Here is a 15,445-nt window from a genome sequence, read left to right as displayed (position 1 = left end):
AATGTGTACCAGAAGTGTGACTCCTCATGGTGTGGGCGGCCACTCGGCAGAGTTCCCCAAGATTTGGCGAGCACAATACCCAACAAAGGCATGCCTGGCCTGCGGAGAGATTTCAGACATCCTCCACATGGTTTGGAACTGCCCCGAGCAACTTAAAGCGCACACACTTTACAGGAACTCAGCCATGAGCAGTGGGAGGCGAAACTGGCTCACACAGAACTCCCCCTTCAGTGCTAGCTGATCAGTGGGGCCTGGAGGGCCGTATTCATCAATGGTTTCCCAGACCTGGGTGAACCACCTGCGTAATTACTTCATATCAATAAAGTTTATACTCTCTCTCTCTCTCTCTGTGAAGCCTCTGAAAAGCAAGTGTAACTGGCTCACTGGGTCAGTGGACACCTCAATCGTGCTCTGGTCCACCTATAAATTGATGCAGTTATGTGTCATTCCTTTTTTATTAAACCAGGGGAAGGTTTAGACTCCATTGATTCCAAGAAAAGGAAAGGCACATAGCTGACTCCCAAGGTCAGTGGACACCTCAATCGTGCCCACCTGCACGGTGGTGGTGGTGGTGGTGGTGTCCTTTTGCACAGGCGTTGGTGGTGTCCTTTTGAACAATACTTCGTGCTGAGCAATGTAACCCACCAGCCATTTTTCGCTCAACTGTTTTGTGCAGTGGGGTAAAAACTTGCCCATTATGTGGGAAAAAAATTTGCTGCGGTTTAACTACTGCTGAACCTGGTTAGAGAGTGAAAGCTGCGCTGTATCGGGCAAGTATAGGCACGGCTTGGTGTCTGTAAGGTCGAATGCATTCTCCACACTGGATAGCCAGCGCGCCCACCCTGCCATCCTGGCAGGTGGCAGTTAATGGTTCATCGCGAAAGGTTGGTCACTCAGTGAACCGTGGGGCCTATTGCTGCAGTGTCACGTGTCCGCCACAACCCTGTCAGTGCTAATGCATGCAGCCCACATCTATCTGTCACCACCCCCACCTACCTCAAAACACTACTGAGGCGTCCACTGACCCAGGGAGCCAGTTATGCGCCCTTCCTTTCCTCAAAATCATCTGAGTCTAGAAAGCCAATGCCAATGAACACAATGAACCCCACGGCCTATAGGAATAGAGGAAGCAGCTGGCTGAGTGCATCATAGCTGTCACATGGTTCAAGGTCGGTTCAAGGTCAAATGCGCACATGGAGAAATAGGCAGCAGCGTTAAATCGGTGACCAACCTCTCGCAATCAACCATTAACCGCCTCCTGCAGTGTGGCGGGCTGGGTGCGTAGCCTATCCAGTGTGCGGAAAGCACTCAACTTTACAGACGCCAAGCCAAGTCTGCTTGCCCGATTGAAGGCCGTTGAAGGTCATTCTCTGGCCTACCCGACGACTGCTTTACCTAGCGTAGTGAAGCTTTTCGCTTCAAAAAAAACTAAAGCTCAGCAATTACTCAATTAAAGCTCAGTCATTATTTCTCTATTTCCTACATTAAATAAAGCTGCATATAAGTGAATACCAGCACAAGAAGCGGTGAGCAGGAATTTTTATGAGCTGCAAAGCATTCAGGTAGAACAGCATGACATGAGTTTTATATTAACCCTTTGCAGTCCAAAACTTTTACCTATTTTGCGGCTGTTCCAGTTTAAAACTATCTCACCAGTTTTTTAGGACTGCAAAAGAAGGCTACCACTGTGGAAAAAAAAAATTCATGTACATAATATTTACTTTTGGTTTTTTTATAAGCCCAAACCTTTCAACAATATTTGCAGTGTATGGTTTTAGAGATGCTGCATCATGCACAATGACAAAAACGAGTACAATCCCCGACTGAAAAGCTTATCAGGTGATGCTCAACAGCAGACAAACAGCCATGGTGCATTGTCGGGAGACGCCAGGCTAGGGACCCCAGAGGATTAAGCAATGTTAAAAATTAAACCTACTTTATGAAGCCAGCTTGAAAATTCTACTTTATTAAGAAACTCTAAAACCCAATGTCTTGCTATAGGGAAATCAGAGTTTGTTCATCAAATAAAGTCACTTGTAAAATATAGCTTTATTAAACCACACTTCAGTTTTAAAAACTGCACCAGAGATGTTTACAGGTTAACAAATCTGTATTACCCAGTATACAGTCATGAAGAAAATCTCAGGGGATGTGGGTTTGTGGAAAAAAACGAAAAAATTACGCAGATTCAGGCAAACCAGTTCATTGAAAAGCCTGGAAGCATGGAAGCCCAGCCTTTGTCAAAAGTTCAGAGCCCAGGGTGTTTGCTTCTAAGCCCTGCAGTGGGGCTCCTGTAGCATTCGTGGAAGTCCCACCCGATGGAGGAGTAGAAATCTTGCCTTCAGAAGATTTTTATCACTAAGGATGCATTACAAGCCAAACGGGGCGACTCAGAAGCAAACCAGCAATGGGCACCAGCTGACTGGATAGCGAGAGAATACAGCAATAATGTTTTTTCTCCGCACAATCAAATCCTATGAAATTTTAACACTGTAAACTGGTTTAGGAAATGAAGCTAAGTGACAAGCCTGAGTGCATAATCGAACACAATTAATCTAATATAGGGCATCCCTTCTAATGGCCATGGATTACAATGTAGATACACTCTGAGACATGATAAGCATGTGTTTTATTGAATGCTGGTACGCTTTAAATTGGCTATTTTCATATTAGCCTATGTGAGTAAATCTTGGACATAAGCATTTCACAACAATAAAGCTGCTTGCAACTTACTAAATGGAGGTATGATGTAGGTCGCATTGCTGGGATGTAAAGCCTCTGAAAATGGCATGAAGAAGCTTGTTACAGTGAGCATATGGCAACTACAAAGCACAAATGAAATCATGTCTCTGGGAAACTCACTTTTGGTAGTTTGTCCTATAAGGACCACACCTGAAAAAGGAACACACATAGCCATGCAGTTAAGACAGCCTTCTTCCCACATAGCTTCGCTGGCCACTGCATGAGAGCCCTAGGCTATCAAAACATACCAAGAGCAAATAGCTAATGCTACCAGAACACCAGGGAAAATCACTCAATTTTACCCCACCCTCACCTGTCACTCAGCACGGAACAAGCACATGTCTTTCACAAAGTTCAAACCAACACTCTCCTCCACCCCACTAATACCCACAACTTCGGAAGCCATGACACAGCCCACTGTCCAGAGATGAGGACAGACACAGAACACATTCTCTACTCACGTAACCCTGTCATTACCTCTCCTTATTTTCCTTACCCTCCCCCTCCTTCCTGGAGTGGTTGGCTTCACTCAAGCTCGGCAGATTATCAGCATGTCTTGGTGGAGCAAGCGCTCTTCTTCACTGGGCTTTTTCTTTTGTGCTGGCTTCAAAAAAAGTTTTTCCTCTTTCCACACAAGAACATGAAGTTTACTACCAGATAATGCCTTGCAAAGAAGCAGCTAAGAGGCAACAGTTGAAAGATTATTGCAATAATAATAATAATTGGTTCTGGGGGAAAGGAAATGGCGCCCACCGCCCCACCCTAAGGGAAGGGATAAAGGAGGGAGTGAAAGAAGAAAGGAAGAAAGAGGTGCCCTCCAGAATAATTTCGACCACCTGGGTATCTTTAACGTGCACTGACATCGTGCACTGACATCGCACAGCACATGGGAGCCTTAGCGTTTTGCCTCCATAAAAACGCAGCCGCCATAGTCGGGTTCGAACCTGGGAACTCCGGATCAGTAGCAGAGTGCCCAACCACTGAGCCACTGAGGCGGGTAAAGGTTATTGCAAGTCAGTATCTCAAAACTGTATCTCAAAACAGTCGAGCCCACTTATAACAAACCTGATGGCCAAGCAGATTCGTGTGTTGCATCTGAAGTTCGCAGCAAATAGACTTCTCACATTACATCAAAAGATACAGTTCCCCCCAAAAAACACATTCATTTCTTAAAGAAGTGCAGTATGTGCGTCTATTCCTGCAAAGATGACCTTATCGTGGTGCTTTACAATCTCTTTAGCACAGTCATGATCTTCTGGCCGAGACCCTTGCTGCCACGAGCTGCATGCTATAGGGACGTGATAAAACTAAGTGTTTAAAGTGTTCACGGAAGATGGCTATAATATTCGCGGCAGTCAGGAAGTGTTTGTACTTTGCATATAATGTCTTCTTCAGCGCACGGCCCTGTCATTTTGGCGTAAACACCAACACAGTCATCTCGGGCATCATTCGCCAAGTGTGCATGAACAACACATTGTCAGAAATTTCGTGCGACTAATCTCGTCGGTGCTCATTCAGTGACTAAGGTAACGCAGCAGACACGTGTGCACAGAACATATCAGCTGCACTTCGTGCTGTCTAAGCTCTACATGCACACAGTAGCAGCAAAAAAAAAAAATGGAGAGACGACTCGGCAGGTGATGCAAACCACGGGAACAGCAGGACCAGCAAGCCACCTACACTGCTCAAATTACTGCCGTTGGTATAGCCGTCGGTTTGCGTCGTTGGTTTGCCATCTGGTTTGCGTCGCCTACCAAGTAGTCTCTCCATCTTTTTTGCTGCTACTGTGTGCAGGTAGAGCTTAGACAGCACGAAGTGCAGCTGATATGCTCTGTGCACACACAACAGCCACGATCTTTACAGGCTATTGCCATGGGGACCGAAACAAGCTCTCTGGGCTTTGCGCTTGTAAGAAGCGTGACTTTTTCTCCTGCAGAGGCAAGTTTACGGTGCCTGCAAGTTCGCTGTAACCGAGCGGAGAAACCAAAGGTGTTCATTATATCTGTGACGTGTAGCCATTGCCGTAATCCATATTTTGGCGGTAGCACCGCCCTCATTCATAATAAGTGAGGGTTCGTTATATCTGCGGCCGTTGCTCGACTGTATTTCAACACAGTGCCTTATTCACAATGGCATTATGACAATATGTGAGCTTCAAAAACAATACACAGTGGGGCAAAAATGTCCTGTTTTGTCCAGTACTGTGCTTTACAACAGAGCTAAACTGGTTCACAACCAAACGGAAAAACAGTGGTGGACTATTTACAGCCAAAAGCAGCTTGTACAATGCCACACTGTTCATGCATATCACTACACACGGCAGCAGAAAATACAAAATTATTCTTGAATCTTCCAGAGAAGCCAATTGTTTCCAGTGCTGCTTAAACAAAAAACAGAAAGCAAAAATAATGTTGCCACACTTGTGCATGCTAACTGCTTGTTATGGAAACTAGTCAGTAAAAAGAATCAGGCAGCAATTAAGTAACAGTAAACAGGGGTTTACGCATGCACAGAGCTAGGAGTCGACAGGCAAGTGAGAGAAGTTATACCGAGAAAAGCAAATCGCTTGCACACGTACACCTGGAACACTTTCAACTCACGGGCATGTCGACGTGTTGTCCAAGAAAGAAGAGCGGCTGAAGCGACCAGCACCAAGAGTAAAGCCAGAAGAAAACATGCCACAGTAACTTCTGGAAGTATGGAAGCCACTTTGGTCGACCGGGTCAAACTGCAGCGATTTCACATGTCCCATTAATACCACTATAAGCTTGACAAAAGTAAACACATATTCAGAACATGTCTCCAAGCCATGGTCCACTATGACGCTGGTGTTAAGCGTCTATTTTACCATAACGTTAATTTTAAAAAGTTTTCTTCCTGTTAGTGCCTCAAGATGCAATAACTACATCATTAGGCCAACAGGTTAGACAAATTGTGTTGGCATGCAACCTAAAACATGCCCTCTGCCAGTGCACCCATGTTACGATTAGAAATGTATCTAAGTTCACAAAAGGACTTCAGTGCTTTTGACAGTACAAGTAGTAGGTTTTATAGTGCTAGGCAGTCCCTCGTAACTTTACAGCCCAGTACAAACACCTGATGGTGGACTGTTACTAACAGCAGGTGCTTACCCACCTGACAGCTCTGCGAGGCATCACAATTAGTGGCCTTTACATGCGACAGCATTAAATGCATGAGACCACATTCAGCTGTGGTACTCATCAAGTTTATGAAAAATAAACAGAGCATATCATTTGAGCAAGGCCTGTTAACTGCTAGGGAACTGGTAAAACATGTGGAGCATTTCAGTGCACAGGAAGAGAGAGAACATATTTCTACAGACCGACTCTGCCTGCGTGACAAGTACCTTGTCCTCTCTGCTCAGGCTATTCACTAAAAGAAATCATGTTTTGGTTTATTGTGCACAAGGTGGCAACTAAATTTAAGCGGGGCAGCAACAGTAGAATAATATTAATAAATTCCAGCTCAGTGTGAAATGTGAAAGAGTTTTCAAAGCTATAGCATCAGGAGTGTGATGAAGCTAGGTGAAAACTGTCCGGTATCGCCGGTGCCAGCGCATGTGTGGAGGCTCCACCTGCCAAATCTGGCAGTTGGCAGGTGGTGTTAAATTAGAGAAGTTTCCCTATTTCCACTTGTAGGAAAGGGGAGGGAGAGGCCAGACTGAGAATGACTCAGTAAAAATGAATAAACAGAGGAATGTCCAACCTGCATAACGCACTCAAAAAGATTGTAGCGATGCTGCCCAAAGTCAGCATGAAATACACTAAAACCATGCGACAGCTCAGAGTTAAGATGTTCAATGCTGTGGGGTGGTTTCAAAGCATCTTTAACGTGTCTCTCATTACTACATAAGCGGGGTCGAAAAGGTGAATGCAGTCACACATTTATCTCGTAAAAGTGTTTACAATTCTCCCTCAACACCCAATCTGCATTTACATCTAACGTGCCACATGGGGAAAGAGTGAGCTATGCTTTCACCCATCTGACCAGCGCACAGTTGAGTGCACAGGTCTTACCACACCGAATTATGAAAACAGCAATCCCTGTGAACACAGCAATGCCCTAGAGATTCCTATACATCCCGCTCGGCCTTGGAAGTATGAATGGAAAATAAATTTGTCAAGTCTGACGCGTGGAATTGGCCAAAACGAGCCTGCATCACTAAAAGAGACCACATGAGTTATTAATGCTATAAATACACGCACAAAAATCAGCCTTTCAGCTTGTTTTGGGGCAAACAGTTGTTGCTGACAACTGTATAGAAAGATTTACATAAGTGAACATACTGCAGAAAGCATATCAGAAATACAACTTCACTTATTTTGAAGATTAATGTTTTAGTGTTAAGGAGACAGTGTCTTTATAATTCTAATTTAACTCATCACTCACTTTTATCTTACCTGCACAAATGTCTCATTGAGTGGAGCTAAGCCAACCCCTTCAGAAGTTGTAATGACAGCTTGTCAGTTCTGTAATGACAGCTTGCCAGTTCAGAAAACTTAATAACCACTAAGACTTCAAGCACACAATTAAAGTATGCATATTTTGCCCAGCACAGCTTTGTGCAGCCTTGAATTACAGTGACCTCCCATCAATCGATCATTTCCATCACTGACTGTGAAGTATACTGGAAAAGCCGACACACTGATTTTCTATCCCGAGAAATGTCTATTGATGCTTCCTTTTTCAGTTTCAATTCTTTTAACGCCTTTTCTCAAATGTAACCGTAGGTTCTATGTATTTATTCACTGCATTACGCTCATTACAACTAAATGCTGTGATGACGGCCTGTGAGGAACATTGCCCAACACGTCTGGAAGAGTTCCCCAAGGTGGAGTGAATTTTGAAGCAAAATAACTGCTGTTAGCATCCGCCCAAGTTTACCCATGCGGCTACTACCTCACAGAATTTCTTTAGCACACTGAGCTAACAAACTGTTTGACTTAAAATTGGCTTATTCAGCTCTGCTTTGCCATTTTAGTTGCCTGGGTTTTAAAAACAATTTTTTTTTACACGACAAATGCAAAAAAAAAGTGTAGTGTTTCTCTGTAGCCATATGACTGTGCTTATATTGATGTTAACAGGCATCTACCTCAAGGAAACTTTGTTGCCACTCACTTGCTTGTTGTCTCTATAGAAGACCTTCTGGCCGTTTTGGCAGCGGCTTCAGCTTCTGCTGCCAGACCAGCAGCCCCCAGTACTGCACCAGCTGGCAGGTACTCTCCTGCGCCAGAAGACTGTTCCACTTGAGAGCTGCCTTGGTCTGCATAGTCCTGTTCGCCATCAGTCGAACCCCATGCAGGGCCCGCAAAGGGACCCTCAGAGACCCCCTTCTCAGCCTGGCCAGGCCTCTCATCAGGGGGCAAGTTTTGCTGCTGCTGCCTCAGGGTCAGGAGGCGCAACAGGTCTCCACCGATTCCGACCTTGTGCTCCACAACAACTGGAAGCTGCCAGCCTTGAGCCCCCGGGTAGGGAGAATGCGGTGGTGGTGAAAGCGGTGGAGGGCTAGGGGGCACGTCCCTTGTCTGCAACACTTGAGGCAAGTGGCCACAAGGGTACACCTCTGCCGTAGCTGCTACTGGTGTCCTGCGCTGCACTTGCCAGGGACCCCAAGCATTGCCTGCATTTGGTGTCAGGGTGTCAGCTTGGATCATAATGTCATGAGTGGGGCCTCCTGCCGGTTCTGCCAGCTGCGCCACTGACTCATGCCTAAAAAGGCCTCCAAGTGGACTTTCACGAAGGTTAGTGAACCCTCCTTCAGTTTGGAGGCCAGCGTCTCGAGTGGGTGAGCCACTTCGTGGGGTGGAGCCCCCAGCTGATGTGCCAAATGGCCCCAGCTGGTACGGTGACGAGGGCGGCGACAAAGGTGGAGAAGAGGCAGGTGGCACTGCTGACATGGCAAATGTCTGTATGGCTGCCTCTCTAAATGGGGTTCTTCCATCAGGTTCCTTAGACAAAGACTGGGACCTCAGTTGTTGCCCAAAAGGGGGCATTGCTGGAAATGGCTCCCCAATCTGAAAGACTGCATCCCTCATCTGAGGAGTCTGAGAGAGACGGCCAGGGTAACTGCTAACATTTAAGGTGCAAGCATGGTTGACGGTGTTTCTTGAGCATACTGCTACACATGGGTATGCGGCTGTCTCTACTTTCGGAACTGGAGAGGCAAACATGGGTGACAGAGGAGAGCGCTCCATTTCAGCAACTTGGGTAGCGGCATTCGTCATGACAGGCAGGTGTGAACGGCCAAACATGAACAAAGAAGACAGAGAGCTGCTAACTGAAAGTCCAGACTGAACACGTGACATGAGCCCCTGGTTAAATCTATAATTAGCATGGAACATGTTCTTCGGCCCTCCATCACCAACTCCAATTGCCACGGTTTCATGCAAAACCTGTGGTGTCATGGGCAGTGGGGACATTGTGACAGGACGATCGTACTGTCCTTCAAAGTTTCTCATTGACCTCCCTCCAGCTGGGAACAAGCCCTTTTCATTCCACTTTGCCTGACCATAACCTAGTTCCATAAAGCCATGCATAGGCCTGCTACCAGCTCGAGAAATGTCCCTTTCCATCATGTGATCTGGCTCATACACACACTGAACACCAAAGTCATGTGACGGTGGCTCAGGAGGAGGTTCCTTAATAGGCTCATCACCAAACTGCACTTCAGCATCATGCAGAGGCCTTGGAGGCAATGTAGTGATAGTCTTGACTATTCGGTCACGAGGTTGAAATGTGCATTGAATTCCAAAGTCAGTTTGATGTCTACCCGATGACTCGTACTTCTGTTGTATTCCTATAGCAGTAATGCTCCTTGCGGTTTGCATGGGCTGTTCATAATTGCACTGTATCTCAAGATCACGATGTTTCCTTGCGGGTGATGGCGGTCTTGATGCCAAAATAGGCTGGATAATACCCCCATGCTGCACACCAATATCTTGTTGTTGTCTCTGAGGGCCTGAGCCAACAGTCATTGAAGCAGCATGTGAATGGGCACCCATATCAACCTGAAGTTGCTCCACTGAAACCATTGTTCGAGGTCCATGTTGAGCCAGTAAGGTTACAGAATCGACAGATGATGCTTGAACTGCTTGACGTACTGTGTGTCTGAATGGTCCTCCAGGCATGTGTGCCTGTGCTGGGCTTCTTGAAATTTGCGCTGAGTCTACATAGGTAATTCCAGGAATATTGATGACAGAAGTTGCTTGAACTGATTGAGATACCTGAGGTTGCTCAGGACACTGCACTTGCAAGTTTTTTTGCAAGGACTTAATATGCATATCTGCAGCATGCACAGCTGAGACCGCTTGTGGCGACAAGATCCTCTGTTGAACAGCTGCTATTCCCGTCACTGTTCGAGGCTCTAAGCGTTCAGCTGTTTGCATTCCAAAGGTCATACAAGGAGGTTCTCCATGTTCCTGAAGGGCCTGTGTCCCAGTTACTAAACTGTGGGGATCAGAAGCCGGTTGTCCAGTACCCTGTACTTCAAGTGTAATATGCGGTGGCCCAGCTGGCTGTGGAATAATCTGCACTCCAACCGTTGGCCGCAATGCTTCTTCACATCCTCTTGTAACATGTGCTCCATCTGCAGCATGGGGTAGTTCAGCGTGTTTCTGCGCAACTTGTAATCCAACTGCCCTGCTGGGAGGTTGAGTGAACTGTTCCACAGTGTGTATGCCCAAAGCAATGTGAGATGGTCCAAGGGGTTTCTCAGCAGCTTGAGTACCAAGTGTTGGATGTTGTGGATCACTGAATACCTTGGCGGGTTGTGTTCCGGCTGGCCGGTGTATGCGCTCAGTATCACGCAAACCAGACGTCACACGGCTGCCCATAAATTCTTGACTGGTCTGCATTCCAAATGTCATGCAGGGATCCTCAGCCTGCATTCTGGCATCATTTATTTCAAGCACAACTTTTTTCGGCTGCAGATCTTGCATTGTAGGGCAGGCCTCAGTTCCATGCGTCACTTGAGTCACCTGAGTGGCTTCAGTGGCAAGGTGGCCAGAGGATACAGAGACATGTGCCGCCTGAGAAACATCATATTTGTCCCCTTTTCTACAGATGTCAATGCGCGTTGATGACTCTGCAGCTATAGGTTCTGATGGACCTGCAACATGTTGCACAGAAGTCCGCGTTTTGAGAACTCTGTGATCCAAACAAGGGGCTTGAGAGGAAGGTGCTAGCAGCTCTGTTTCGTTTAGTGGTGCACCTTGTGAAAGAAACTCTTCATCAGAAAAGTGGCGTGGCACTGTGGAAACACTCCGCACCCTCTTCTCAGCCACACGTATTACTGCTTGGTCCGTTTCACTTGATGCGACAAATTCTTGCACCTCCTGAGTTAGCACCTGCTGTGCAGTCTGCTGCTGCTGAGTCACTTGGGGACCTCCTTGAATACATTGGCCCTGTGGCCATTGCGGCTGCCCTAACTGCCATTGTGTTCCTGCCCACTGGGTCTGAAACGCTGGCCACTGTGTCTGGGGTGGCTGAGGTTCCATGCCAAGTGGTTGGCCATAAGCCTGAACTTGTTCCTGACCCTGCAGCATCTGTGCTTGCCACCCAAAAGACATCAGTGGCGAAGGCATACCATACTGAGGTGAGGCATACATCTGAGCTGCCTGCATATGGGAGTACATAGGTGGCGGCATCATGGGTGGTGACATCATGGGTGGTGACATCATGGGTGGCGACATCATGGGTGGCGACAGCATAGGTGCTGACATCATAGGTGGAACCATCTGAGGGGGCATAACGACTGCCTGCGGCCAGGCTGCAGGGCTTGCTTCTCTCTGCAGTGGCATTTGAAAGAACATCTCTTGCTCACGTATGGAAGCCCCAACAACACCCACTATTGGTGGCTGCACTGGCTCTTCTAGTGGCTCCTCTTCCTGATCCAGTTCTAGTGGCAGTTCTTCATTTTCGTCCCTTTCTTCGTCTTCCTCTTCAAGCTGTTCCATGTTGACAAAAGTGGGTAGGTATGATCCTGCAGGAAGCAACTGGAAAATGCCAGCTACTGGAGCATCCTGTGCCTCCTGCTGTTCAGTAGCCGTCGTGGAGGAGGTTGTGCCATCATCTTCGGCGCCTGGTACAGCTGCGGGAGCATTGTAGCCAGGAATACGAATTCCCTGCTCAGTGAATATGACTGGGACGGAAGGCCCTATTGGCAGGAACACATTATAGCCTGATGGTCCCGGAACTGGCTGGGAGGGAAAACCAGACACAGTAGGACCCTGCTGCAGATTCACCTCAACTTCAGAGCTGGATCCCTGGACAACCTGCAGCATGACAGGTGCAGACCCAGGTTCAAGCAATGAGGAATACAAGCAAAGCGAACACAAAAAGCAGCTCCAATATGTTAATTATCCTCACATCACACTTCCCTAATAAGCTGAATTCCTAGAACAACAAACAGCTGCTTATTTCCAATTCCTGCAAGCTTTCCAAATGTTTCTTGATTCAGACTGCACGCTTTCAAAAAAAAAAAAAAACGTTTGCCAATAGAATAGCCCCACCTTCCAACTCCTTTTACCTTTTCTTAATCAAAGCACCACATGCCATTTCAGTACACAGTACAGGCCGAAACACATGCACTACTGCCTGCGCCACCACCGCGAAATTTCAGGATCTCCCACGGTCGAGTTTGCGAACTAGCATCAGGGTGTTCCCACCTGACGGCTGCTGCTGTCTTCAGAGGTGGTCGTGGTGAATTCAGCCTGGTTCACGACAAACATGGTTGTAGACGTGCTGTCCGAAGTGCCCGACGGCGACGTTGAAGACTCGCCTCGGCTCTTGCGCGTTCGGGCCGTCGATGCCATCGTCAATCAATGCTGGCACGGCTGGCACCGCTTTCGCTATGTGGAGTCTTCACCGGCCGTTCGCTAATTGCGACGGACAACGCACCTGACCTGGCAAGGTTTTGTTGCCGAGCAGGCGGGCGACGCCATGAGAAGGCCGCCGTTTGAAGCGCGCATGCAAGCGACATGGGACGCCGCAACCCTGCGCGCTTCGACTTCTTCTACGCATTTTCGAGCTTGCGCGCTCTCCGCCATTTCCTACACCGGCTTGCGCCAGACTTGTTGTGGCTCGCTCTGGCCTTCGTGATAATAATAATAATAATTGGTTTTTGGGGAAAGGAAATGACGCAGTATCTGTCTCATATCTCTTTGGACACCTGAACCGCACCGTAAGGGAAGGGATAAAGGAGGGAGTGAAAGAAGAAAGGAAGAATAGGTGCCGTAGTGGAGGGCTCCGGAATAATTTCGAAAACCTGGGGATCTTTAACGTGCACTGACATCGCACAGCACACGGGCGCCTTAGCGTTTTTCCTCCATAAAAACGCAGCCGCCGCGGTCGGGTTCGAACCCGGGAACTCCGGATAAGTAGTCGAGCACCCTATAACCACTGAGCCACCGCGGCGGGTGGCGCAGTATCAGCAGTATCAGTCTCACACAACGTTTCCGCGCCGTAAGGGAAGGGATAAAATAGGGACCTTGAGGGAAGAAAGGAAGACGCGCCGTAGTGGAGGGTTCCGGAATAATTTCGATCACCTGGGGATCTTTAACGTGCACTGGCCAGAGGTTGGCAACCTCATACCTCATGAGGCCGACCTCAACCTGAAAATGACCTCAACTTCACGTCGTGAGGTGAGGCTGAGGTGAGGTCGGCGACTCGAAATTTTGTGAGGTCAGCAAATCAGACCTCAACCGTGAGATATTTAAGGTTAATTTGAGTGAGGTCGTCATTCGGTGAGGTTGAAATTTAGAGGTCGAGACATTTTGCAGTTGCCGCTTCCGAAGCTGAGTTGCAGGGCACCGCCGCAATGTTCATGCAGTGACGACGCTTGGTGCTCGGTTTCCCCTGTTTGGACAACCGGATGCCACAGTTCCCTCTTAGCTTCCGGTGCTCTGCCGTAATGTCCGCTCAGTCCGAGCCTACAGGAAGACGCTAGACACCATAAAGACGCACCCCTCTGGTCTTCCCGGAAGTGTCACAGCACGCCACTCTAGGATCCCTCCACCTAGCCCCGCTGGCGTAGCAACCGGCTGCCTGCCGGTCGGCTCAAACTCCCAGGAGCGCGCAAAGCACGTAACTCACGTTGACCCGCGGTAGCTTTGTTTGATGCCGCAAACAAAAAAGTTCAGTCCAACAAGCACGTAATAAATTCGTCGCAGCGCGGATGGCCCAAAGCAAGACTGCTCGTGTTCATGCTCGTTGCCGGCACTGACGTCATGGCTCTTGCCTTGCAGTCGAATAAAGGGGATATCCTGCTGTACATTACAAGTTGACTTAACAGAAACTGGAGTAGTCGGCACAGGCGAGAGAATTTGATTCAGGTGGTTCCTAACAATGACACCTGCTGATTTGATGCAAAAAGCACGAAGCCAGAAAAACCTGTAACACGTACATATCGTCGAAGCTTTTGATCGGTGGCTTCCCCTTTCGAATCTCACAATAATTATGTATATTCCCGTTCCATAATGCGAGAAGATACAAATATAATTTCGTTTTCTTATCCTTTCGAGTAACCTCTCTTTGGTCGCCTGTTCCTTCTCGGAAATTCGCTTATTATGCCGAAACACCACAACACGAGGCGAACGCACCAGCATAGCGGTGTTGCAGCAGCGAAAAAATGCTAAACTATTATCGAATGTATGATGATGGGGTAGCTGATTCCTTTTCCTTTTATTTTTTAATGAAGATGTGTGAATGCAACTGATTACATGCTCGCGCTGTGCTGCTGAGTCGCTGTTTCAAACCTTATAATGATGTTCAATGGGGCGCACTGTTGTTCGCTTCTGTTTTTAGTGTGCCGTTTTTGTTTGTATGTTTCTAATCATTCTCTTTTTTTTTCTTTTCTCGTATGGGATCAGTTAGTTTGGCGGCCTGCCTTGCAGACGACCAGGTATTACACGTTATCTTTCCATTAACTATTTTGCAGAGACCCATCGTTCATCTTAAACGGCTTCGCTGAATGCTCGCGCAGTGCTCGTGGGTAAAAAAAAATAAACGTCGAGAATGCTGGCGTACCATTGATTCGTTCAGTTTTGAAGGAAAACAAGTGATTGCCTTAAAGCAGCTTGTCTCAGTCTGGTTGACGAAATGGTACCCAGAATTCTGTTGAGGCGTATGAGTACTTAGGCGGTTTCTTCCCCCCGGGGTAAGTTGGGGGGGGGGGGGGGGGTGCTCGGAAAAAAAAGATTTCGCTGCGGGGAAATTTGAGCGGAGAGCCGTGGTGGTGATCCTGAGAGAGCGGTTCACGCTGCCCATTCTAGGCAAGTTGCTTTGACCCGTGTGATTTTAATAGTTGGCACAGTGTTCGAAGACGTAATCTAGCCCTTTCTTTCAAAATGCCGCGGGTTCACCGAGTCATCGGAGATTTTCCAGGATATCGAAACCATTACCATCGATCGCCACCGGGAGGGAAGTGGCGCAAACGGGGGAGGGTCTTGATCTCCCAGGAACATCATCATCCTTAACTATTAGACCCGTCGCGGTGGCTCAGTGGTTAGGGCGCTCGACTACTGATCCGGAGTTCCCGGGTTCGAACCCGACCGCGGAGGTTGCGTTTCTATGGAGGCAAAACGCTAAGGCGCCCGTGTGCTGTGCGATCCCCAGCTGGTCGAAATTATTCCGGAGCCCTCCACTACGGCATCTCTTTCTTCTTTCACTCCCTTCCCTTACGGCG

General features: G+C 47.8%; 1 protein-coding gene across 2 annotated transcripts in view; it reads right to left on the bottom strand.

The window, feature by feature from the left end:
- The window catches only part of LOC144132941 (uncharacterized), a 42,858-nt gene extending 30,054 nt beyond the window's left edge, over positions 1-12,804 (bottom strand). For both annotated transcript variants that reach the window (XM_077665688.1, XM_077665689.1), the window contains exons 1-5: positions 12,429-12,804; positions 7,882-12,035; positions 5,343-5,470; positions 2,863-2,892; positions 2,734-2,778 (exon numbers count right to left, since the gene is read on the bottom strand). In XM_077665688.1, coding sequence (XP_077521814.1) covers positions 2,734-2,778; positions 2,863-2,892; positions 5,343-5,470; positions 7,882-12,035; positions 12,429-12,575 — 4,504 coding nt within the window. In that variant the 5' untranslated portion in view covers positions 12,576-12,804. The remainder of the gene's footprint in view (positions 1-2,733; positions 2,779-2,862; positions 2,893-5,342; positions 5,471-7,881; positions 12,036-12,428) is intronic.
- Between the last annotated feature and the right edge of the window lie 2,641 nt (positions 12,805-15,445).

This window comes from Amblyomma americanum, chromosome 5, assembly GCF_052857255.1.
Source record: "Amblyomma americanum isolate KBUSLIRL-KWMA chromosome 5, ASM5285725v1, whole genome shotgun sequence".
Taxonomy (NCBI): domain Eukaryota; kingdom Metazoa; phylum Arthropoda; class Arachnida; order Ixodida; family Ixodidae; genus Amblyomma; species Amblyomma americanum.
The sequence above is the reverse complement of the archived record's forward strand: the minus strand, read 5'-3'. Positions and strand labels throughout refer to the sequence as shown.